The 24951-nt window shown below is 47.9% G+C and overlaps 1 protein-coding gene across 2 annotated transcripts; it reads right to left on the bottom strand.

The window, feature by feature from the left end:
- Window positions 1-3012: 3012 nt before the first annotated feature.
- Window positions 3013-24397, bottom strand: OSER1 (oxidative stress responsive serine rich 1). Of its 2 annotated transcripts, XM_066586470.1 has the most exons (4): window positions 24226-24395; window positions 6924-7047; window positions 5441-5554; window positions 3013-4351 (listed from the first exon to the last, which is right to left on the bottom strand). In XM_066586470.1, exons 2-4 carry the CDS (start codon window positions 6998-7000, stop codon window positions 3685-3687), a joined length of 858 nt encoding a protein of 285 aa, XP_066442567.1. In that variant the 5' UTR covers window positions 7001-7047; window positions 24226-24395; the 3' UTR covers window positions 3013-3684. The 2 variants fall into 2 exon arrangements, with proteins under 2 accessions (XP_066442567.1, XP_066442568.1); XM_066586471.1 differs by lacking the exon at window positions 6924-7047 and having other exon boundaries at window positions 24226-24397.
- Window positions 24398-24951: the final 554 nt, after the last annotated feature.

Genomic DNA, 24951 nt, shown 5'->3' with positions numbered 1-24951 from the left:
AGGCCTTAATATGCGCCAATCTTCAAGAAGAATATTACAGACTATTACTTTGTTGGAACTTCTGCTCTTCCTAAATGGCCCATTTATTCCCAGGTACCTTGAATCTGTGCTGGAGGAACTGTGGATATACGGGTACTCTCCTGCACATCTTCTTGGCTCGATATCGCACTTGGCTGTGTGAATATAAACTTAAGTCATTATAATGGCCACTAATATGGAGGAACTTGGGCTGGCACTACTATTGGGGGAACTATAGCCATCACCGATATGACACTAGGTAGGAAACTATTATGGGGTCAATGTTTAAGGGGCTTTATGAGTGACACATTGCAACTAGAGAAGCTATTGGGGCACTGTGACTGGCACAGTTATGGGGTAATTGGTAAGGAGGCAATGTGACTGCCACGATTTGGGGGGCACAATACCAGCCCTAATTGTGTCAGGGTGCAGCCATATGAGAAGGGGTTTAATAACACAGAGATGTCAGGGCTGGTATTATAGAGCACTGGCTTCCATTAAAGGTGCAGGGCAGCTAGAGCAGTTATTGAGGCACTGTGATGACCGCCGGTTCTGAGGGCACTTGGACTGGCACTATGGCTCACTGTTATGGGATTATTGGTACCATTTTAGGGTAACAGGCGGCTGTTTATCACCGATTGCATTTTTTTGGAAGGTGAAATTAATAAAAGCATTTTGGATCCTTTATTTAAATAGAATTTGTTGTACAAGATTAAAAACAAAACAAAAGTTCAACTTATTGCATCGGTTGTTACAGATGCAACAATACCAAAATGTGTTTGTTTTTTAATTTTAAAATAGAGTGGAGTGTTCAAAAGTTTAGTTTTTTTTTTATTAAAGAAAAATTAAGAACTTTTTAAATGTCCTTACAGGGGACTTGAACCTGCGATCCTATGAAAATGCATTGTAGTAGTTATGTTATTTATAGCGATCATAGACCATGGCTGGCGGCCAGTCACAATGGCGACTCACCAGCTCTCCGTGAGTGGGCCAATGACATCACAGAGGGAGCGCCCTCAGCTCTGTAAACTCTTTACATGCCATGATTAACATTGATTGCAGCATGTAAGGGGTTAACAGCAGGCGGCCACATGGGCTTAGCTTCTGACCCATGCCATCCATGGGATTTAGTTTACGTCCATCGGCAGGAGCACCTTCCCAGCCAGAATGTAAGCATAGGTCCTGTGGCGTGAAGGGGTTAAAGGGTTCCCATTTCGATTTTTTTCCTACTCCCTTATGGTAGCAGCAAAACGGAAGCTCCACCCCCATGGATCCTATGAAGGCAGTGAAGGGATCCCATCAACTATACCGGGGGCCTTCTGGCTTCTGATAGGACCTCCAGCATTTTATACAATGAATTAGCACAGCGTGCGATTAGACGTTTGGCCGCAGGGCGCCCTCACACCTGTTGGTTTTGCTCAGGTGTTTGGATGCAGTTTTTGAACCCCAAACCAAGTGAGGATCACAAATAGGGAAAGAAAAAAATATAGAGACAGAACTTTTTTGGATCCACTCCTGGTTTTGGCTTCAAAAACTGCATAAAAGAAACCTGAACAAAACCTGTGTGTGTGAGCGCACCCCAACTTCATAGACAGCAACCTGCGCAGTCAGGAAGCGGTTGGGGATCAGCTTCACCTGCTGGAAGTGACAACAGGAGCAGCAGAGAGCGAACAGCAAGAGACCCCAAAAAAGGGACTGCAGACAATTCCTCTCCTTCTTCCCGATTCCTCTGTAGTTCCATGTATGGCTAGTGTCCTTGTCACTACCAGTACATGAGGCGCTACCTGCACCCAATCAGATTGTACAGGTAGTTCTGCTCCTCCAGGATGGCACAAGGAGGTTTGCCATGTCTCCCAGCATCTCAAGAGCCTGGAGCAGATATCAGGACACGGCCGTTACACAAGGAGAGCCGGACAGGAGAAGGGCATCAACCCTGAACTGAAGGAAGAGCCCTACAGCGGTCTAGTGACCAAACTATCATACACCGCCTACAGGACGTCCTGTAGGGCAGCGTTCCCCAACTCCAGTCCTCAGGGACCCCCAACAGGTCAGGTTTTCAGGATTTCCTCAGTATTGCACAGGTGATGTAATTATTGTCGGTGCCTCAGACATTGCCACAGGTGTTCTTACTATATGATATCCTGAAAACATGACCTGTTGGGGGCGCTGAGGACTGGAGTTGGGGACCCCTGCTGTAGGGGGCCCTCGGCTCACAGCCAGCACCGCGCAGCTCGACTTACCTTCACCAGAGAACACCAGAATTGGCAGGTCCACCATTGGGCGCCATTCTCTGAGCAGGTTCACATTGAGCACACAACAGACGGAGAAGAGTCCGGAGATCATCCAGACTCTGTGTGTGATTAAGGCCTCATGTCCACGGGCAGATCGGAGCCTGCCCGCGGCCGTGGTCACAGCAGGTCTTCTACTTACCCGTCTGGGTTTTCATTTTCTTCACTGCGGATGTGTGCGGAAGCACTGGGCTGCTACACCTGCGCAGTGGAGTTTTGTTTTTAAACTCCTGCATTCCCACGAAATCCATGGCCCGTCCACAATTTAATTGCGGACGGGCCGCGGATTGGACGGCTTCCATTGACTTCAATGGAAGTCATCCGTGCGGGATCCGCACTGAAAAGGGTGCATGCTGCATTTTTTCCGGACCGAAAAGGTCCACAAATCAAATCCATATGCTTTATGTTATTAGCGGATGCCCATGTCTCCCTACGGGCAGCTTGGGTCCCATGTACAGATTCCGCAAACCGGCCCATGCACATTGGGGGCCTTAGCTGAACCATTACCTTTTTATAAGTGGTCTAAACTCAATGAGTATGTTATAAGAAAAGCATTCCAGTAGTGCAAGCAGAGGGCTGAGGGGGCATTAGTCAGGTTACCCCGGGGAGAGGGGGGCACATACTTACACCTTCTTTCCATGCACCATTCATTGTATCATCACTCCAAAGAAAAAAGGGACAAACGACGCTGTACAGGACAATGACGTCATTTCAACGAGTGTTTATTAGCCAACATTAATCTACTGAGCCTTAGCATCAGGCTCGAGAACATTTCAATACATCGGCTGGAACGGGGAGGTGGGGGGCGGGGCAACACTCTACCTTACTTTAAATAGAAGCCGTTCTCACTTCACAATCCAGACCCTACTTCCTCTATTTGTTTAACACGCAAAATGCTCACCTAACGTGACCGACATTCAAGTAACACTGCAATGAACAGAAGGGTTTCCCATGAGACTGCATGAAAAATTATACCGGTCCGACCCCACCCTCCCAAATTCCATTTGTAGATTTTTGTAATGGGTGCTGGAAATCCCCCTGCCCCACCCTTAAAAATACAGCGGTATGTGGAGACTGGCGCTTCCATGCAACTACATGATCAGTTAGTGACATTGAATGTGGCCATAGACTCAGGGCGTATGACCACCAATGACACCGTAAGGTAACGTTACCGTATGTTAACCAGCCGTAACATCATTTAAATGGCGCGATTGCTTGCGGTTTTATTGGGGCCTTAAGACGTCATCCAAACAAGAATGATGCAACGCTGGGATTTTATTGGACACAAAATGGTGAAAAGTGGATGTGTAGGGTGTCAAAGTCGCTGAGGGGCGACCTACATGCGGTTACTTTTCACCCATGCCTCATGGCTGGACAATCAGGTGTACATCATCTCGGCCATGTGCGACATCTTCTTTGGAATATACAGGTAGTATTCCATGTATCCGGCGAGATCTTCTATAGTGACATCATCGACCGACGCTCTGGCCTGCTCCGAGCAGGAGCGAGGCGATCCGGAAGAGCCGTTGCCTGCTGTCTGAGTTCTGTTTTGTAAAGACTGAGAGTAGTCCTCCTTCACCGTCTTCTCGCATTCTGTAAGCATGTCCCGCAAGCCAGAAAAGGAATACACTTCCATGTTCTGCCAGTTGTCGCACTGGCAGTCGCTACCGTTGCAAGTACATTTTGCGGCCGTGCCCAGCTTAGATACAGAGTGGAAATCCGAAGGAAGGCTGCTGGTCTTTGAGTTTCCAGTGGGCTCCAGAGGAACCGAAGAATCTGTCTTACCCATTTGTGATGGAGTCTCTGAAGGCTCGAGACCAAATCTCTTGTAGCCGTTGATGGTGGTGCCGGAAGGGTCGCTGACAGCAGGACGGCTGCCGGTGGCGGCTCCTTCTCCTGGGTCACAAAGGCTCTTGTGCTTTAGCTGAGTGCTGCATGTGGTCTTTGTACTGCAGTGTGTAAACTTTGGGGGGTGAAGGACTGGGGATTTAGAGCGTCGTCTTCGTGGTGTTCTTCCAGCTCCTCTTGTGGTTTTTCTTGACGATCTGCAAACAAAAGGTTATAGATGAATAGACGGACCTCAGTCTGCATAGGGCTTACTCTAAATATAGGCCATCCTCAGGATAAGTCATCCATAGTAGATCGGCGAGGGTCCGCCACACAGAACCCTCACTGATCTAATGATTTGAGGCAGCTGCTGGTCACCTGGGAGGCTCAAGATGCCATCCGGGGCGCAGAGGCCCAGTATGGTGGTCCGGCTCTCTCAAGCAGAGATTTCATTTTCTGGTGCACAGACAATAACTTTGGAGCTTCTTTGGCTAAGAGCCTCTTTAAGCAACCCTCAAGGCTTGTGACAAAATTTGGTATAAGGACCAGAAGGTGGAAGGGATAGATTAACTATAACTGATTTTGTTGGCCATTGTCTGGTTCCAGGTGCTGTTTTCAGGTAGCCGAGATGGCTGCCGCCATTTCCCAAGTACACCATGCACAGCTCTGTGACTGGCCAGCACTCATCACATAAGCAGCCTGGGCCAATCATAAAGCAGGTATAGTGCACCAGTAGTCCTAACACTCCCAATGCAATATGGGCAATTGTGTAGTCTGAAGATGGTGGCGGTTATCTTGGACACCCCAAAAAAAAAAAGGAGAGGTGCAAACCGGCAAAACTAAATGACGGCTGTCAATCAACCACAGGTAATGTATCCTCTCCACCCCTCTGGTCCCAGGGCAGAATTTTGGCCCGAAACTGGAAGATTGCTTTAAGAAATTTGGCACATTCAGGTATGTATATGAAAAAGAATAAAATAGAGTATAAAACGCAAGCATTTTAAGCATCCGGTTATATTTTTTAAATCGTATATGCGCTGTGCAATTTGATGCTTTTTTCCTTTTTTTTTTTATAGGGGGAAAAAAACAACAACAAAAAACACCTTTTCACTTCTACTTCTTCTCTAATAAACATCTCCACACATTTTTTGTGGGACAGAAAAAAACTTTGCAGGCTAGGCTTTTCAAACCCACCAAAAAATATATATATATATATATTACATATACGCATGTCACATATGAATGCATCCTAATAAGAGAATGGACAGCCAGCGAGCACCTATCACTCCGCTTCGGTGAAGTCTTACCCGTGCCAGCTTTCCTTTATAGAACTCAATACTTTAGGTTTGGCATCTTCGAGGGTCGCTCGTCCGCATGATCTTGAACTAGAGCCGTCGGTTCCACACATTGATGCCGTACATCTGTAATACAAGAAGCCTTGGGTTAAACCAAATCTTTAACTCCTTGACTCTCCAGTGCAGCTAGATCCGATTAAGGCCAGAAGCACACGGCGCAGGATTTGGCATGATTTAACAGAGCTGCAGCTCCCAGAGTGCGGGCTCCTTCACACGGGCAATGCGAAAATAAAACAAACACGCATGAATGAGAGGCAGCCGCGACCAAGTTGTGGCTGCATCTCTCGTTTTGTCGCCTGTTCAGACTGCGGCGCATATATGCCGCAGCTCGGAATACCGTAGTAAACACTTTTAATTCTATTTTTTTGGGAGGTGTGATTGGCAAAAATAGCAATTCTAGAATTTTTTACAGCCTTCACTGCGCTGCATAAATAACTCTTTAAATAGATTTTGATTGTATTTTTTTTTTTTTGCAACTCAGACAGATGAAAAATAGCAATTCTGGATTTAAAAGAAAAAGAGAAATTATGTTTACGGTGTGGGATAAATAACTAAATATTTTCATTATTCAGGTCGTTCTGGGCAAGGCGATACCTACTACTATGTGCATTTTTTAATTAGTTTTTTTTTTAACTGAACTTTGAGCTTATTGAACATTTGACACTTTTGTTCCTCAAGGAAACTTGAAGACGCGATCGTTCAATCACTAGCATAGCACATTGCACCGCTTCCATAATCTAGTGAACTACGCATATACCATCAGCCTACCACCAGACTCCCGGAGGAAGGGTCTGAGGGGTCCCCATGGCTGTGGGAGGTCAGACAAAGACACCCATGTCTGCCACGTAGCTCAGCTCATTGGCATCTTGCAATCAGATTGCAGGGAGCTGATGGGTGAAGCCCCTCTTCCTCCATCACCTGCATACATTCTGCGACTGCTACCGATCTCAGAATGGAAGGTGTTAAGCGGTCGGGAACGGAGGTCTCTCTGCTCGCAACCAACAGCAGGATCCCGGCTGTCGGCTCTTCCTGTGGTTTCACACTGCAGCAAGTAAACCATCCAAAACTTACCTGCATCTTTGCAAAAAGTATGTTCAATCAAGAGAAGGACGAGAGAACTACTTTGGGATCATTTGGACAGATGTTTTCGAGATGTGCAAGTTACGAGTCACAAATCACCTACATAAATCCACATTTGTCACGAACTTCGGGCGAATTTTGTTCGTTTCAAAAAAATTGACGATTTGGGTGTCGTATCGAGATGATGCGAGGATTAGAAAACCACGTCTCACCGACCTCCCGCTACTTTATCAATATCATCAGAGTTTGGCGATGACGCAGCTTAGTAGACATGGCATTCAGCATCAGAGCTGTACAGATGGCATGACACTGCCCACTGCAGAGATAAAAGCTGAAATGCAGCGGAGTCGCTTACCCTTCAGCGTCGACCCGCAGCTTTTTAAACGCGCTCTGAAGATTGTCCTCGTCGCCATCTTTGGCTTCCGATTCCATCACTGACTCTCGCAGGCAGATGTGAAGGCAAGAACTGCAGCTGAGATCTGGAATACAACAGCAGGGAGGCCGGTGAGACAAAACAACCTCTTATGTCGTACAGAATGGGCATGATAAGAACAAAGCTGCGTCTTGTCCGGCGCCGGACGCGGAGATGCAGCCGCCGAGTGCCATGAACGTGTCTGTGTGCTCTGGCCTGACAGATGCTGCGAGGTCTCACGAGGTGAAGCCTTCTAGCTCAGACCGGCGCTCTCGTACTGACGGCCCGTTACCCGTCACACTTCTACAAATCAGAGTCTAAACGATCAGACAGGGACCGCTAAACCCAATCTGTGCCGTCATCAACCCACAATGAGTAGTGCGTCATCCACAGAGCTGGCCGGCCAGCCGAGGGAGATGCTGAACCGCTATCTGCCCATCGCCATATTGGACGCAACTGTCCTACACTTCAGGGGCGATTAGCCCTTTCTAGCGCCTCTGCACTTTTTGCTCATGGAGGGGCTTCCAATTATGGTATATGGACAGGCGGTCTCCTTTTTACATTTATTTAATAAATTTTGTTTAGGGCCCCCCCATACAGATAGTTTAGTTGTCCAAACTGTCCGATAACCGTGGTGCCGGACAACTCTCTAATGTGTGTGGGGGCGGCTCAATTCTCACCCAACAGATGTCAGGGGAAAGAAGAAATGGGTGAAATTCAATGTCCGATCCTTTTGTTCCCCCCGAGCTATCTGTCTGCTGTTTACCTCCCCAAACACGCGACCGATCAGACAATCCGAACACTCGGGTATGGGGGAACCCGCTGTAGAATGAACGAGTAACTCCAGTTGATATGGGGACCCTCAGACTAAAAGCTGGACGGCCTAATTATCAGCTGTTAGTGTGAGGAAGCTGCCTATGAGCTGATCACATTAATACTCTACTATATATGACAATAAACTGCAAATTTACCTAAACTGACATTTTTGTACTGAAAAATTCCTCTAAAGGGCCAGCCGCTAGGGGTCTCCCTCCCTACTAATTAGCTGTCTAATGACTTGTCATGTGAAGTCTGTCTCTAGTAACAGAGACAAGACAGAGCTGGAAGTGGAGAAGGGTGAGGACTAATGTTGCCCATAGAAGTCTACAGAGGAGGGGGAGGGAGAGAGGCTCATACAGACGTGCCGTTACAGGTAATAGTAAGTGTTTACTGTGTTAGAGCTACTGAAATTACATCTACACTGCTCTGTACTGCTGTACACTATGATGTAGTTATTTCTCTGTGTGTGCACTAGAGACAGTTAGTGAGCAGAATGTGCAGTTTTATCTGTGTGCAGCGTATAAAAGACATCACAGCAGCCATCAACCTCCACCAGTACAGAGATGAGAGCAAAAACTCTTCTTTTATCTGCACAGAGTATAGAAACATCCCTGCAGTCTACACCCACCAGCTCAGTGAGATAGAGAAGAGATCCTGGTCCCCTATGTGTGCAGTGTATGGAGACATCATAGCCGCAGTCTACACCTACCAGCTCAGAGATAGAGAAGAGATCCTGCTCGCCTATGTGTGCAGTGTATGGAGACATCATAGCAGCAGTCTACACCCACCAGCTCAGAGATAGAGAAGAGATCCTGCTCTCCTATGTGAGCAGTGTATGGAGACATCATAGCAGCAGTCTACACCCACCAGCTCAGAGATAGAGAAGAGATCCTGCTCTCCTATGTGTACAGTGTATAGAGACATCATAGCAGCAGTCTACACCCACCAGCTCGGAGAAAACAGAGTAATACAGCCTGGAGAGTGGAGAACGGGTGGTAAAGGCAAGATACAAGACATATAAAATGACCAAATACAGGCCGCCGTATTTTGCCTCCATTTAACGTACAAAATTTGGAAGTGTGACCCAGGCTGACTGCGGGTCCTCTGCCCCAAACTCCAAGTAGGAGCTCAGGCCACTCAAATTCTGTACGTTAAACAGAGAAAAAGATATGGCAGTGTAGTTCGCCCCTTACCCCTCATGTACACACGGCAGCTTACTCTGAACAGTCGAAGGTACAGGAACGCTTTAAGCCCATCAGGACACGTATGTACGTCACATGTAGTAGCGGAGTGTATGATGCTGGCTCAGGAGCAGAGTGTGTGTGCTCCATCCAAATTAGGTGTCAGCTGCATATTACAGCAGGCACCCTGCAGCAACAGCTGTAATCAGAGAGAACTCCAATCCTGGATGGTTAACAACTTAGAAGCCATGGTCAATGGCAACTATGGCATCCAAGCCGTTAGAGGGATATGGGCTCCCTAGATCACCTGTAGGGTGCCGGCAGGAGGTTATAGCAACTGGTTACCTCATAAAGGCTTACAGCTCTGCCATCTTAGCACTCCTATTACACCCTGCCTACGTAAAAAAAATGTAAACTGGTTGTGGCACCAAGAGGGTAACAGAACACATGAATAGGAGTTGTCTTCAGAAGTCTTCCAAGTGTGGAGGCCAAATGTGCCAGGCTGCTTTCTTGTGAATCTAACTACAGAGTGGAGGAACCGACCGGATGTAAAATTAAATTCTATAGACACACATTGGCTGCAATTAAATTTCAAAACCTCTGCTTGCAGTCAGTGAACGGGGGTACTCTTAAGACTGGTTTAGACACAGGCATCATCACTCAAAAAAATGTTTTGAGCGATGATCGTTGCGTTCTTTAACAGCGTAAGGTGATCGCTCAAATGTTGAGCGATCACCTTATGCTCCAAGCGGAGGATGCAGAAGACAAGCAGGGTGGCCCCGCTTGTCTTCTGCATCCAGCTGTTCCCTGCTCGCAGCGCCCGGCTGTTCTCACAGCTACAATATTATCTAGTCTAAACGATCCTCTGAGAGATAAACAGTCTGGACTCCAGGCTGATACATTAAAGTGACCCTCTGGCCTGGAAAACAAAGATGGCTGATCTGCTTGTCTGACTACATAGTGCATAGTACGCTTCAGGTAGTCTAAGATACAGGATGACTGGCACACTGGACAGAAAGGGCCACCACAGCAGTTTGATACACCATGCAATACCCTCTGGTGTACGCCTTCTTGGTCAGGGCCAACAAGGCGTACATCAGAGGTATGATCCAAAACATACTTCTAGGTTATATCAGAACTACTTAACGGCTATCCACACGCGTAGCGATATACCGCCATGGGGGGAACATTATGTCACTGCGATTTTCCGTGATGAACCCATCACTATGATAGGTTCATTGAGGCATGCCGTGATTTTTATACGAGAGCGGAAAATTGCCACGATTTTCCGCTTATGTACATCGGGCTGCACTTTCCATAGTTATCCTATGGAAAGCGTTCATTGTGTAACCCGCGTGCGGATTATCGCTGCGGGTAACGTAGTGAAATATTGACCGTGGACAGGAGGCCTAAGAAGACAAGCAGAAGCCGGTAGGCTTAAGAATGGAACGGCTGCAGAATCTCCAGACGTAAACCCCATTGGGCTTGTTTAGGGTGAACGGGACAGAAGGGAGACAGTAAAGCAACTACAAGTGCAGCACATTTGTGGGAACTTCTGCAACAACATGGGGAAGAAACTGCTGAACAAAATCTGAATGTACCGTATATACCGGCGTATAAGGCGACGGGGCGTATAAGACGACCCCCCAACTTTCACCTTATACGCCGATATACAGAGGAGAAAAAAAAAATCCTTACTCACCTGCCCCGGCGTTCTGTCGCGCTCCGGCAGGATGTCGCTCGCTCCTCGTCCCCGGCGCAGCGTTGCTTTCTGAATGCGGGGCTTGAAATCCCCGCTTCCAGAAAGCTAATACACACGCCGGCAGCCATGACAGCATTGAATGGCTGTGATTGGCTGAAGGCGCACGTGGCTTCAGCCAATCACACTATTCAATGACATCATTGAATGGCTGTGATTGGCTAAAACACACGTGGCTTCAGCCAATCACACTATTCAATGACATCATTGAATGGGTGTGATTGCTAACACACGTGCGCCTTCAGCCAATAACAGCCATTCAATGCTGTCATGGCTGCCGGCGTGTGTACTAGCTTTCTGGAAGCGGGGATTTCAAGCCCCGCATTCAGAAAGCAACGCTGCGCCGGGGACGAGGAGCGAGCGACATCCTGCCGGAGCGCGACAGAACGCCGGGGGAGGCGAGTACTGATTTTTTTTTTTTACACTTTTTTTTTTTTTGAATTACCGGCGCATAAGACGACCCCCGACTGCAGAGCAGATTTTTCGGGGTTCAAAAGTCGTCTTATACGCCGGTATATACGGTAATTGTAGAAAGGAAGCCTCGATGGGGTAATGACATTAGCTTACAGTGAGATCCTCAGATTTCTGCTGGAGATTAGCAGTTTGCACCCCGTGGATCCGCACGTAGATTACTGACAGTTTCCACATCAGTAAGTGACGTCACTTATCTTTTACTTCTACAGCACGGATCTGAAGTCTGCGTGCGGCCAGCGCTACAGCTGAAGGGTGAAAACGGGCTGAAATACATGTGGTTTTTTGCAATGAATTGATGCGGGAACCTTCATGTAAAAAAAGCAGTGAATACGCATGATAAACTTCTATTCCACATGAAAGCAGGAGAAAGCAATGAAACCAAAGCAACGAACCCCGTTATCTCGGCACGCGCGAAATACGCAGTAAAAATGTGTGCAAAAAAGACAGCAAGAACAAAATACAGAGTAAATATGCGCAGTTTCAGCTCGTGGAAACAATGCTATTTTCATGCACTGCGACTGCACCCGCCCGGGTGAAGGAGCTCTTAGAGGAAGGTTTTTTTCCATCTCAGCCATGATTAGCGAAAGCTGGGAAACTCTCTTTAACCCCTTCCCGCTGCAGGGTGTAAGTTTACGTCCTGGCAGCCTGGTACTTCCCGCAACAGGACGTAAACTTACGTCCTAAAGATAGCGCAGGATCACATATGATCCCGCGCTATCCCGCAGCGGGAGCCGGCTGTCAGTCACAGCCGGCGTCCCGCTGCAACAGCGGGGGGGGCATCGGAGATGCGCCCCCCGCTGTTAACCCCTTCCCTGCCGCGATCTAAGTAGATCGCGGCAGAGAAAGTTCACAGAGGGAGCGCGGCTCCCTCTGTGTCTCCGGCCGGAACTCGCGATGTCATCGCGAGAGCCCGGCCTGTCACCATGGCAACAGGACGCCAGACACTGGCGTCCTGTATTGCCTATGCCTATAATCGCTGTACAAGCGATAAGGCATGGCAGAGCAGTAGCTCTGCCATGCCTTATGACAGCGATCATCAGGGCAGTGGTTAAAGTCCCTCAGAGGGACACAAACAGTGTAAAAAAAAGAAAGATTTAAAAAAAGAATTAAAAAAAAAAAGTAAAAAAAACATTTTTTTATACTTTCTCAGATTAGCATAAAAAAAGGTAAAAAAAAAAATAAAACCCCACATATTTGGTATTGTCGCGTCCGTAACGATGCGTACAATAAGTTGCACATGCTTTTGACTGTGCACGGAAAAAAACGCTAAAAAAAACGCTAAAAAACTGAGGCAAAGTGATCAAAAAAGCTGTATGTACCCCAAAATGGTACCAATAAAATCTACAGCTCGTCTCGCAAAAAATAAGCCCTGATAGAGTGCTGTACATCAAAAAATAAAAAAGTTACGGGACTTTGAATGCAGCAATTTAGAAAAAAAAAAAAGATTTCCAAGAAAAAGGGTTTTTATTGCAGAAAAGTGGGAAAACCTAAAAAAAAAAGTAAGAATTTGGGTATCGTTGTAACCGTACCGGTCCGCAGAAAAAATGGAATGTCTCATTTATGCTGCATGATTAACGGTGTAAAAAAAAAAAAAAAAAGCGATGGCAGAATTGATGCGTTTTCTCTCCCTGCTATCATAAAAAAAAAATAAAAGTTTTACAATATAGTTAATGTACCCAAAAGTGGCACCGATAAAAACTACAGTTCGCCACGCAAAAAACAAGCCCTCATACGGCCGCGTCGACGGAAAAATAAAAATAAACGGAGAAGAAAATCCGCCAAAAATTGTTGCGTCCTTAAGCCCAAAATAGGCCGTGTCATGAAGGGGTTAAGGACCAACTCACACAGCCATAATTTCGGTCTGTGCGTTGTCTGTATATTCCATGGACGGCACACGGCCCTATTATAACCTATGAGGCTATACACAAGCTATTTTTCACACAGACTGTGAAGGGGAATCAAGGCCTGTCCTATCTCTATCCACTGGACCTGCGATGTGCCGTGTGTACACATCAGACAGGGGAGTACCAAGAAGTGAGTGAGACTTATAAGGCCACGCATGCTCCTCTAGGAAATATGCAAATAAGGAAGATTGAACAATACCTCTGCAGCGCCACCTATTGGATGGCAGCATTCCTTCAAATCAATGTCCAACCCTTTATATAGGTCTTTAGAGCAATGATTGGGAATTGTAAAGCAAGCCAGAATCCATACACAGACAGCTGTTTCGGGGTTTTGCTCCTCATCAGTGTGCAGTTGGATTCTGGTTTGGCTGGTGAGAGGTCTGTGACGTGGGAAACATTGCACCGCACTCGCCGGCATGCAAGAGCCATGTGATGCCCTTCACCCATTAAGGACCAAGCACTGAAAATTTACAAAGCCCGGGCGTATGTAGAATTACAGTGGGGATTAAAGCTTTCTGCTTCTGCAATCAATTAGAAGCAGGACGGGTTCTCAGCTGTTAGACACAGCTGAGAACCCGGAGGAGGGAGAAGTAGGTTTTAACCCTTTCTGCCTCCTGCTTTCTTAATACACAGTGTTCAATGAGTGCTACTTACTAAAAAGTGAAAATGGAAGTGTTTCTTCCACAACAGGAGCCTGTGGGTCACATGACCGCCAGGATTTCCTGCTACAGCAGAGCTGCAGGGTTCCGTAGACCCTGATCAGCTCTGCCAGTGACTTGTCACTACATGGGGAGGTTTCTCCCTGTAACTGGGGCTCCTATGGATCCCCCAGGTTCAGTGCAAAAATGTCAAATAAAAATAAATAAATAAATAAAAAATACATGTGAATGCCCCCCCCAAGGTCTTATATGATGTCATGAGGGACATAGAAAAAAATAAAAATAACTACATAAGTAAAACAAAATTACAGAATAAAATATATACACAAGAAATAAAATAACCCAAAACCGTCGCTGTTTGCGCCCTGTAATCCAAAACCATATTATATATCAAAACGTCCATTGCTATACTTTATTTTAGCGTAAATATACTAATTTAAAAAAAATAACTAAAACACTGAGAACAATAGGTGAGACGTTCCGCGGGAATGCCAAAAGATAATACAAGCTGCAGTTTTAGTGTTTGCGGCATCGCTGCGGGGAATAAAAATCACTCACGTGAATAACTTCATTCAAAAAGAACGTTCATACGTGTGCGAGTTTCATGCATCTCAACACGAGAGACTCTAGTCCGTGTGAATAAGCCCCAAGGGCGGCCTCACACAGGCGTAGGCGCATATACACTCACTATTGCGAGAGTTATTGCGCCGGTATGGGTGTATTTAACTGTACGTTATTGCACTGCTGTGCCGCTCACATTGGCACGGTCCCAGCAGCCCACATTTAAGTAGAACGGGGCAGCCGACTTGGCAGGTGGGTCAGCTGAACTAGTAGGCCCAGGTGGTATCGTTTAACCCTGCAAAATCACGCAGATGGGCGCCTTCACTTAAAAATGAAGCAGGTCGCTTTTGTTTTTTGCTTGAAATAGGTGGGGGAAAAAAAAAAAAAAAACACCACGTGACGTCAATGGGTTCTATTTGCTGCACATTGCGGGAGGGGATCCTCATCAGGGGCATCCTCCTGACGTACACTGCAAACACAGCGTATTGCCCCTTACCTGTCCTGATACACTGTAGCAAACCATGAGGACAGAAGACTGTGCAGCGGAGTAGTTCAGCGCACAGATCGGCCACACTGCATGCAGTGCCGTGTGCAGTACAAGGGATCGACAAGCCTCCGCAGAGCGTCAGAAGAGTGACCAAGTGAAACAAGGTGTTACAAAGTTGCAGCCTTGCTCACGGTGAAGGGTCATGTGAGGAGACACGTGACCACCCGACCGTCAAACACTCCCTGGGGCAAAAATAGCAGGAACCTCGGTGAGTCAGCGCAGAACACATACAACCTTCATTAGGTAATCTAATTAGTCTTATGCAACCACAAATCCCGGCTGCCGATTCACACAACCTCTTATAGCACCACGGAGCGAGGCGGGAGGTGGAATTCTCCTTTAAATGGGCCGTCACTAATGGAGCGGACTGTACAATACTGGCATCACAGCGCAAAGGCAGGAGCTCCCTGCTTTGGCATTAACCATACCCCCTAAGTAGGGCATGTGTTGGCCCCCACAATGCAGATATCTAGATAGAAGGACGGAGACATCAGGATCATAATGTGCAACGAGGCTCGGCACGACGACGGGGTTCAACAGCTGCGTTCAGAACACAGGTTGGGAGATCTCATGAATACACGGGTCCGATGGGCAGCGGGCACCCGCCATACAACTATGGATGACCTATTCTGAGAATGGGTCATTAGTACTAGTAAATGTCCGGTTAATCCCTTTAAGGGGTATTCCAGGTAGAAGCATTTATCAGCTCTACACTGGATAGGCAATAGAGGGTAAATTGTTGGGGGGGTTCAAGAACTGGGACACCCACTAATTGCCAGCACAACGGGGTCTAGTCACACTACTCCTAACCTTACAGCTGAGGGGAACTGGGGTTGCTCTTCCGGTAATTACGGGGTCCCAGTAGTCTACTATTTATGACCCATCCAGTGGAAACGCTTCACAACTTTTTAAATATACTTTGTTTCAATTCTTAGGAGTCATGAAAACCTCTGCTTGCTGTCAGCAAATAGAAACATTCATTTAGAGGATGAAATCCTGTCCTTATAGCACTTATCCCACCAAACAAGGTTATGCCTTAGGATAGGGGCTAACTAGTCATTAGGGACCTACCAGTAGGACCCCCAAAAATCTCAAGAACAGAGGTCGTGGAGGTCCCCAAATAAATGGGTAGCGGTTGAGCATTTCAATGGGACTTTTAGGGATAGCAAGCGCCTGGCCATGTCTGGTCGCCCCACTGAAATGAATGGCGTGGAGGCGTGTAAGCTTCAGCGGGGCGCCATTCCTCTTGAGGACCTTCAGTGCCCCCATTCTCAGGATCGGTGGGGCTTCCAGCGGCGAGACCCCCAGCACAGAGCTATTTATTCCGGATCCAGTAGATGGGGGACAACATTACTTGGTGGGACAACCCATTTAACATACGCAGGGTGCGTACCAACAGAAAGCTCTAAGGTCAGTGATCCATGGCGAGGTTTGGTCGCAACCAGTCTGCTCCTATGGAGGAATTAATATAGTACAATCCCAAGAAACAGGGTGAGCGCAGATCGTCATACATCGCCTGCAACCCTCTACTCACAGGGGCCCAATGAGGTCTCATGATGGTTGCGGTCATGTGACCAAAACATGCCGTGGATCTAGGGTGCGGTGATATTGGGGACGAAGGGGACGCTGGGCAGTTTACCGGTCATTGAAGAGCTGTTAGACAGTGCAGTATGCAAGCCTAGCATTGATTGGTTGAGACTCGGGCCAATCAGCACCATGCTTCATTCCTACATGGTTTCCCAGGTCTTCAGCGTCCGGTACAGAAGTGTTGCTAAATTTTGCACAAGTCTTGCTCGCTTTGTGAATTTTGCTCCTCCATGCCACTTTCCCAAAAAGGGGTGGGGCTTGTAGAGGGGGATCGTGGCCCCTCAAACCAACAACATTTATGTATTATTTACCTACCAGATATCCACGCCAGCTCTGAGCAGCATAGATTTCTGCACGGGCGATGGCGCGGACGAGATCCACCTCATATATGAAGAGGCGTGCGCCGGGAGAAACTACATTAAAGAGCGACTTTTGAAATGCCGGTCCTAATAAATGTGCCATAAAGTTAGGAAGTAAATACACGGGGGAGTGATGAGCGGGGAAAGAGGACAGGATATGGGGGCATGGATAGTTCATGAGCCACGGACCCATTGAAGTGAATGGACTGGTGGTACACTTGCCGCTACCATATGGCTGGACTCTGTATGACAGGTAAAAACTTGGATGAGGACGGGTCTAGTTTCTACTTAGGGAGACTAATAAGGCAATGTATGCTCCTCTGGGAAATATGCAAATGAGAAGATGGAACAGCGCCACCTATTGGAAGACAGCATTCCTGCAAGTCAATGGCAAACGTTTTAACAAGCATTGTAAAAAGCCTTGTTAAAAAGTCTGACGCTGACTTGCAAATATGCAGACTTCCAATAGGTGGCGCCATAGAGGCATTGTTCCATCTTTCCATATAGAGCCCTTTTACATGTGCCTATAAATCGTTCAGTATAGATGCTCCGACTGAGCGAGGAGTCGTTCGCGGTTCAGTTTCTGCATGCAGAAACCTGAATGACGGACCGGTCCGTGTAAACAGGCAGTCGTTGATGCCCGGCAGACCATCCGGTGCAAAAGGGCCCTCAGGTAAAAACTGGCCGCGATACAACCCCTTTAAGGAATTCCTATGAAAAAAAAAAACCTCACCATGGTATTTTCAGCTTGTTCAAAATAAAGGAAAATTTTCTTAAAAAGTAAAAAAGAAAAAAAACAAAAACAACTAAATCTTCTCAGCATCTGAATATGAACCATCAATGCTTTCATTCACTGACAACAAGCAGGTGTGTGGCGCACTGTAAGCACTTATTCATGTCACAACTAAACCTTGACCCTTGGCCCAGTAATTACTCAGGTATTTCATTAGTAAACAAGAAGAGGAGCCGAAGTCCAGCGCCGGGTTATGTAATCGCTGCACCCTGATGTACGGCCACCGACCGCGACGGCGGAAGGAGAAACCAGCCGTACAAGTCGGAGGCGAAGGGAGGAGGTTTACCAAAACTAGGACAAAGGAGATGCGGGGCGCCGCTCAACAGGGACAGTAACATTGTACATTTTATTTTCCAGGAGCCCCTGACAAACGATATCTGGAATCTGATTGGCTGGTAGGAGACACTCTTGCTTTGCAGTAATTTCCCCCATTGGAGGTTTAGGGTTCTACACTTATTTGTTTCCATCTTCAGTAAGGTTGTGAGTCTGCAGAACACGCAGGTACCTGCAAAGGAAGACAGCGCCACCTCGGTCGCTTCATCACTCCTACAGTATAATGTAAGACCACATTTCGACAGGCATCATTTACGGCAGCTCCGAGGGCTTCAATGGACGCCGTCCGTCCCGCACTGAGCCTAGCGGCCCGCACGGCATAATCTGTACTGCGCCTGCACGCCGATGCTTCCACAGTACAGGTAAAGAAGAATCCGGACAGGTAAGCGGGGTCACCGGCCGGGCACAGGGTCAGACCCACATGCCGGATCCGACCTGGTCGTGTGCAGGAGGCCTCACATCCGTCATGTCAATCATGTGACCGCAGGCTGGCGAGGCACCATGATGGCCTCAATTGGCCATTTAGACGGACTGATTATAGTTGGAAAAGTTGTTAGAATGACCGAAAGTGTGCAACATGGTTACGTCTAAACGCCCGCCGTCAGACACTCGCATTCACTTTTTATTTTTCGCTCATTTTTAGCCGACTCATTAACTTCTCGCTATGTTTAACCCCGTAGTGACGGCCCAATAGTGTTTTTACGTCCAGCTGTTGCAGGACGTGTATGGAGGGAGATAGCGCCGCTGTTTATTACAGCTGACACCCGCGGGCAATAGCCGCGATCAGCCGATCATTAACCCTTTAAATGCCACTGTCAATTCTGTCAGCGGCATTTAAATCCCCCGAACGGTGTTCGGGGGTCCCGTACGGCCCCCGCTGTGGTGAGATCGGTTCGGCCGTGCAGGTGTCATGGCAGCCGGGGGCCTTCTAAAAGGCCCCAGGGCTGCCTTAGGAGACTGCCTATCAAGCCATCCCCGTGGGGTGGCTTGATAGGCTGCCTGTCAGAATGCAGTATGACGTAATGCTATAGCATTACGTCATACTGCAGGAGCGATCAAAGCATCGCTGGTTGTGGTCCCCCCTGGGGACTGAAAGAAAGTGTAAAAATAAGATCAAAGTTTTATATTAAAAAAAAAAAAGTAATAAAAGTAAAAAAAAAAAAAAACCTTTTGCCATATTTGCAATAAAAATCAAAATAAACCAAAAATACGTGTTTAGTATCGCTGCGTCCGTAAAAGTCCACTCTATCAAAGTAATGCATTATTTACCCCGCACAGTGAACGTGGTCCGAAAAAAAAAAAATAAAGAACGCCTGAAATGCACTTTTTTGGTCACCCTACCTCCGAGAAAAAATGTAATAAAAAGCGATTAAAAAGTCAATTGTATGTGAAAGTGGTACCGATGGAAACGCCAGGACGTACCGCACAAAATGAGCCCGCACACAGCTATGTCGACAGAAAAATAAAAAACGTTATTGTGCGCAGAAAATAGAGACAGAAAATAATTATAAAAAATTAAATATCTTAAAAAAAATACAAGTAGTACAGCTAAAAAAAAACACCTATACAAGTTTGGTATCGTAGTAATCGTACTGATCCATAGAATAAAGCCATCATGTCATTTTTGTTGCAGTTTGTGCGCCGTAGAAACAAGACGCACCGAAAGATGGAATGTCGTTAAGCACTCGCCGCTCGTAGACAGCGAAGCACGGAACGAGAACTGAGCGATTCTCATCGGTAATCTGCCCGGCTACACATTCCGCACAAACGAATTAGCAGCGACGTCACCCGCTCATTCAAAGGAGAATCGGCTTATGTGAAAAAGTACAGGAATGGCTTCCTCAATGTGTTTGGGATGTTTTGATATAGAATGTGTATAGTTTGGGATTACAGGGCGCATACGGCGATGCTTTTGCTGGCGTTGGGTCATTTCATTTTTTTAGATATTTTAAATTGTATTCTGTAATTTTTTCTTCTTTTCTTATTTTTGTAACCATTTTTTTTATCATCTATGCCCCCCATGACATCACATAAGACCTCTGGGGGTCATTCACATGGTCTTTTTGGCATCTATAGTAGCTGCAGTTGCAGGGGAAGACATCCCCTAGTCACTAAGAGAGCTGATCAGGGTCTGCAAGGACTCTGCAGCCCTTCTGTGACAGAGGGCACCCGATGGTCACGTGATCGCTGGGTCCTATAGTAATACTTCCACTTTCACTCTTTAGTACATAGGGCTCATTAAGTAAAGGAGAAGGCGGAAGCAGATAAAAAAATCTGTCCTGGGCGGTGTCTGATGGCTAAGGGCCCGACCTGCTCCGCCATGAATCCGACAGTTTAAGGCGATGCTCACATACGGCGGATTAGATGCAGATCCTCCCATAGCAGCGAACTTGCAGCCCTGTGTGATAATGGCCTGAAAACACACATAAGGGTAAGTTCTCACATTGCGGATTTTGGAGCCGTTTTTTGTTTGGATCCGCAGCAGATTTCACCATTTTAATTGAAGGGATCGGCACCAAAATCCGTACCAAGTGTGTGAACTCTGCTATGAATGTTCCACTGTGGGAACATCCGCCATGTGTGAAGGTACTCTTATATTCCCTCACATTACGTTTCCTCTTCGCTGGTTCTGTCCTCCATGCAAAAAACTGTACGGGGGCGGAGCCTGGACGCGCTAAAGTGGAGAATATGAGACGGAGATCTCTTTACTCAGCCTTACACTGGACGGGAGCACTTGTCCCTCCGGTGTAAATAAGCGATCGGTATGGAAGCGATGGAGACCACAGGGATCGCACATACACGGGGCCTTCAGAGGTCCATCTCCATGGAAGATGGACCGGCGCTGCAGGGGAAACCCAATGTGAAAGCAGCCTCAGGGCCCGGTCCACCTCGCTAGGTTCTGTCCCGCGTGCCGACTGGGTCCCCATTACTACCCTGAAGAAGGTTCGGGTCCTGTCCTCGGTGCGATCTTGGCCATTAATGAAAACTGCTGAAACAGAGACGGGTAAGTCTTCATTTCTACAGGTTTCCCTTCGTTTCCAGCATTCCACGCCAGGAAGAATAGCGCAGTCCGCCATGTTATTCATTCCGGCACAAAATACTGGAAATGGATGCAAACCTGTTGAAACGAACACCTACCATCTCCATTTCCGCAGTTTTCATACAAGGGGTTGCACCAGGATCACAGGATCGGGGTAACTTTATAATCAGTGGGGTCTCCCTGGTCCCAAAAACGGCGTCCGATCGATCCTTGAATGAATGGAGTGGATATGGTGCGGGCGCTGCTGCTCCGTTCACTTCAAGGAAAGCGCCGAAGAGCTTGGAATCGGTAATCTGGCACTGTCAAGTGAATGGAGCCACAACGCGTCTGTGTGACCGCCACCCCACTCACTCGGGGACCGCCCGGACCCCCATTCTCAGCATCAGTGGAAATACCAGTGGTCAGACCTCCGATTATAGAATTCTCCCATATCATATAGTTTTAGAACTTGGCACAACCCCTTTACCTCTTAGTGACCGACTTATTTTGTACCGTAAGCCCTTATCACTATATGACGTATGTTTACACTCCAACTAGGGGGTACTTAATGCAGGAGGACGTAAAGTTACATCATGTGGAAGGCGCAGTCTCAAAAGTGAGCCATGTAGATCGCGGTGTGTAATGGTTCACAGAGAGGGCAGCTCCCTCTGTGACATCATCGGACCTCTGAATACATCGCGGAGTGCTGGTGGGTTGCCATGGCAACAACAAAAAAAAAGTCAGAATTGATTTCTCTACCTGCTTAAAAAAAAAAAAATGGGGGGGGGGGGGGGGACGGGACATAAAAGTCTTAAATTATATTACCTGTACCCAACACCGCTACTAGTAAAAACTACAGGTTGTCCCGCAAAAAACAAGCCCTCATACAGTCATGTTAATGAGAAAATAAAAAAAGGTTTGGCTATTGGAAAGTAGAGATGAAAACCCCCCCAAAAATCATTGTATCCTTTGGGTCAAAACAGGCCGTGTCCTTAAGGGGTTAAAGAGACTCCGTCGCCCTTCAGTCCACAGCCTGAGCTCAGAGGGCTACAAGTAGGTGACTGTCTCTTTAAAGGGGTTGTCCCGCGCCGAAACGGGGTTTTTTTTTTTTCAATAGCCCCCCCCCCCGTTCGGAGCTAGACAAACCCGATGCAGGGATAAAAAAAAACAAAAACGGGTAGTACTTACCTGAATCCCCGCGCTCCGGTGACTTCTTACTTACCTTGTGAAGATGGCCGCCGGGATCTTCTCCCTCGGTGGACCGCAGGTCTTCTGTGCGGTCCATTGCCGATTCCAGCCTCCTGATTGGCTGGAATCGGCACACGTGACGGGGCGGAGCTACGAGGAGCCGCTCTTCGGCACGAGCGGCCCCATTCAGAAGGGAGAAGACCGGACTGCGCAAGCGCGTCTAATCGGGCGATTAGACGCTGAAGATTAGACGGCACCATGGAGACGAGGACGCCAGCATGGAACAGGTAAGTGAATAACTTCTGTATGGCTCATAATTAATGCACAATGTACATTACAAAGTGCATTAATATGGCCATACAGAAGTGTATACCCCCACTTGCTGCCGCGGGACAACCCCTTTAAGGACCAGGTGACTTTCATTGGCACATTGCAGGATCCACAACACATTGCCGTCGTCCGGGTCGTCACGAACGCGGTCATATCTATAAAGTTTTGGAGTTTAAGGCCTCCTTCCCACGAGCGTGACGGGCTCCGCAGCGTAATATTCCGCTGTGAAGCCCGTCACGGCGCCCCCCAGAGCCCCTATACTTACCTGCGGGAGATAGCGTGAAATCGCTTCCCCGCCCACCACCGCCGCGTCACCGCTCGTCACCGCTCGTCACCGCCCACCGCTCTCGCGTCACCAGCCGTGTCACGTGACGCGGCCGGACCGCGTCATTTGGCGTCATATGACGCTCGGCGGTGGGCGGGAAAGCGTTTTTTCACGCTATCTCCCGCTGGTTACAGCGGGAGATAGCGTGAATGGACGGCTTCCATTGACTGCAATGGAAGCCGTCAGTGCGTACAGCCCGTCCTCACCCGCAGAAAATAGAGCATGCTGCGGGTGAGGACGGGAGAAATCGCGGTGCGTAATTCCGCGGTGGAATTACGCATCGTGAGCATGGAGCTATTAGGTTCAATAGAACCTAATAGCTGCGGGCAACGCAGCGGATTTTCGCCGCGAATTACGCGGCGGAAATCCGTTCGTGGGAAGGAGGCCTAAAATGGTTTGGGGCGTTTTATCCATTTAAAAGGGTTTTTGTGGGAAAAAAACGTCAACTTTTCTACAACTGAATTTTTTTTTCCTTTAAAATTAAACTTTACTGAACTTTTTTCTTTCCTTAAACACTTTATTTTTTGTTACTCGCTGAAGAGGATTGAGGATGCGATTGGTCACTGGCCAGGATAGTACGCTGCATTACCCATGTAGTGCAGTCTACTAGGGAGGCGGGGTCTAACAGACTGAGTTACATGGCAGACATGGAGGTCTCTGTCAAGCTTCCTGTTGCCATGGGAACCCATCGGTACCTTGTGATCCCACGGCGGGGTGCCGACGGGTGGCAGAAAGAACCCACCCCATTCTCTGCTTACTTGCTGCAGTTAGATTGTGGCACGTAAAGGGTTAACCTGCCAAACTTTGAGGTCTTTTCTTTCCCGGTTGTTAAGAGCCGGAGCCTGGCGGTCTGAACAGGCCTCCTATGTGCGAACAGGTGGTGTTGCCCATAGCAACCGATCCGATCAGTATGGTTGCTATGGGCAACACCTCCAGGTCTCCTCTGCACCAGTTTGCACCTTTAAGACCTCATGGCCGCTTATTACCATATTATGGCGGTCGCTAGAACCCTCCACGATATCGGGAAAGTTATTGGCACGTCCCAGCCGCTCTCTAGCGCCACACATGTACAGCTGGTACCCCCTGTCACCACACAGATCGGTCACATGACTGCGGTCAGACACATGACCCACACAACACAAATGGGGATCCGGCTGTTGTCACCGGTCAGCCATGACCATAAGCAAATCCCTGGAGGAAGTCATTAGGAGGGCTCCAGTTTTAACCAGTGTGCCCCTCTAATAGATGGGGGCTCCAGTAAGAGGTTGTCACGTGCTTCCTGCTATATCTGGAGACCCCCTTAAAGGGATTCTCCTCAGGCACACCCACAGTCACCCCGACCCGAGGACCTCCTAAACACCCCTCCCCCGCCCTCTTCCCGCGCTTTTGCCAGTCATTCCCCCTCACCATGAAGGCCTGCTCCCCGTCCTCGTCCTCTCCGCTGCCGGGCGGTCCGCACTCACAGCTCCGTCCTCCTCCAAGACTCCTTGTTTGCGCAGAACACCCGGCGGTGACTCTGCAGCCTGCTGGGGGTGACGTCATGGGCCTGCGGCGATAGAGACGTGACAAAACACAGGCTAGAGCGGCGAGCGAGGCGGAGCGGGTCACGTGACGGGCTTGCGTGTCAGCTCTCACTCTGGGTTGGAACGCTTGGGCTGGCCGCCATATTGCTGTTTATACAATCTACTGTATGGGGTGCTGGAGTTTACCTCACAGGGTTCTAGTAAATAGTTTCTCTCTGGTGTCACAGCATTCTTTTAACCCTTTAATCACTAGCCACTTTTCAGGTTTTCGTGTTAATTCATCCCCATAACTTTAAAAATAAATTTTCCTATCGCCTTCAGCTGACTTTAATGTGAAAGACACATCGCACGAAACGGAGGCTCCGTAGGGAAACGGGCGGTGAAAAAGGCAAAACGCAGAAAGATAGGGCAGACAGCGGTTTCCAAATCTCGCAACATCGCAGGACAGAAAACGTTGCGAATGGGAATAAATGCATTGAAAAGCATGGGGTTCATAATTCTGCGTTTTCTCGCAAGTGTGAAGGCAGCCTTAGGCCGAATGCCCACGGACAGATTATCGCTGCGGAAATCGCGGTCAGACACCTGCCACGATTTCCGCAGCAATGTCCGT

The sequence above is a fragment of the Eleutherodactylus coqui genome, chromosome 13 (genome assembly GCF_035609145.1).
Source record: "Eleutherodactylus coqui strain aEleCoq1 chromosome 13, aEleCoq1.hap1, whole genome shotgun sequence".
In the NCBI taxonomy this organism is placed as follows: domain Eukaryota; kingdom Metazoa; phylum Chordata; class Amphibia; order Anura; family Eleutherodactylidae; genus Eleutherodactylus; species Eleutherodactylus coqui.
This window is presented reverse-complemented; position numbering and strand designations above follow the sequence as displayed.

Coding starts and splice junctions, on each gene's coding strand:
- OSER1 (XM_066586470.1), bottom strand. CDS start 7,000: ATGGAATCGGAAGCCAAAGATGGCGACGAGGACAATCTTCAGAGCGCG. Junction 5,555..6,923: donor CTGCGGGTCGACGCTGAAGG/GTAAGCGACTCC, acceptor CTTGTATTACAG/ATGTACGGCATCAATGTGTG. Junction 4,352..5,440: donor ATAAAGGAAAGCTGGCACGG/GTAAGACTTCAC, acceptor TTTTGTTTGCAG/ATCGTCAAGAAAAACCACAA.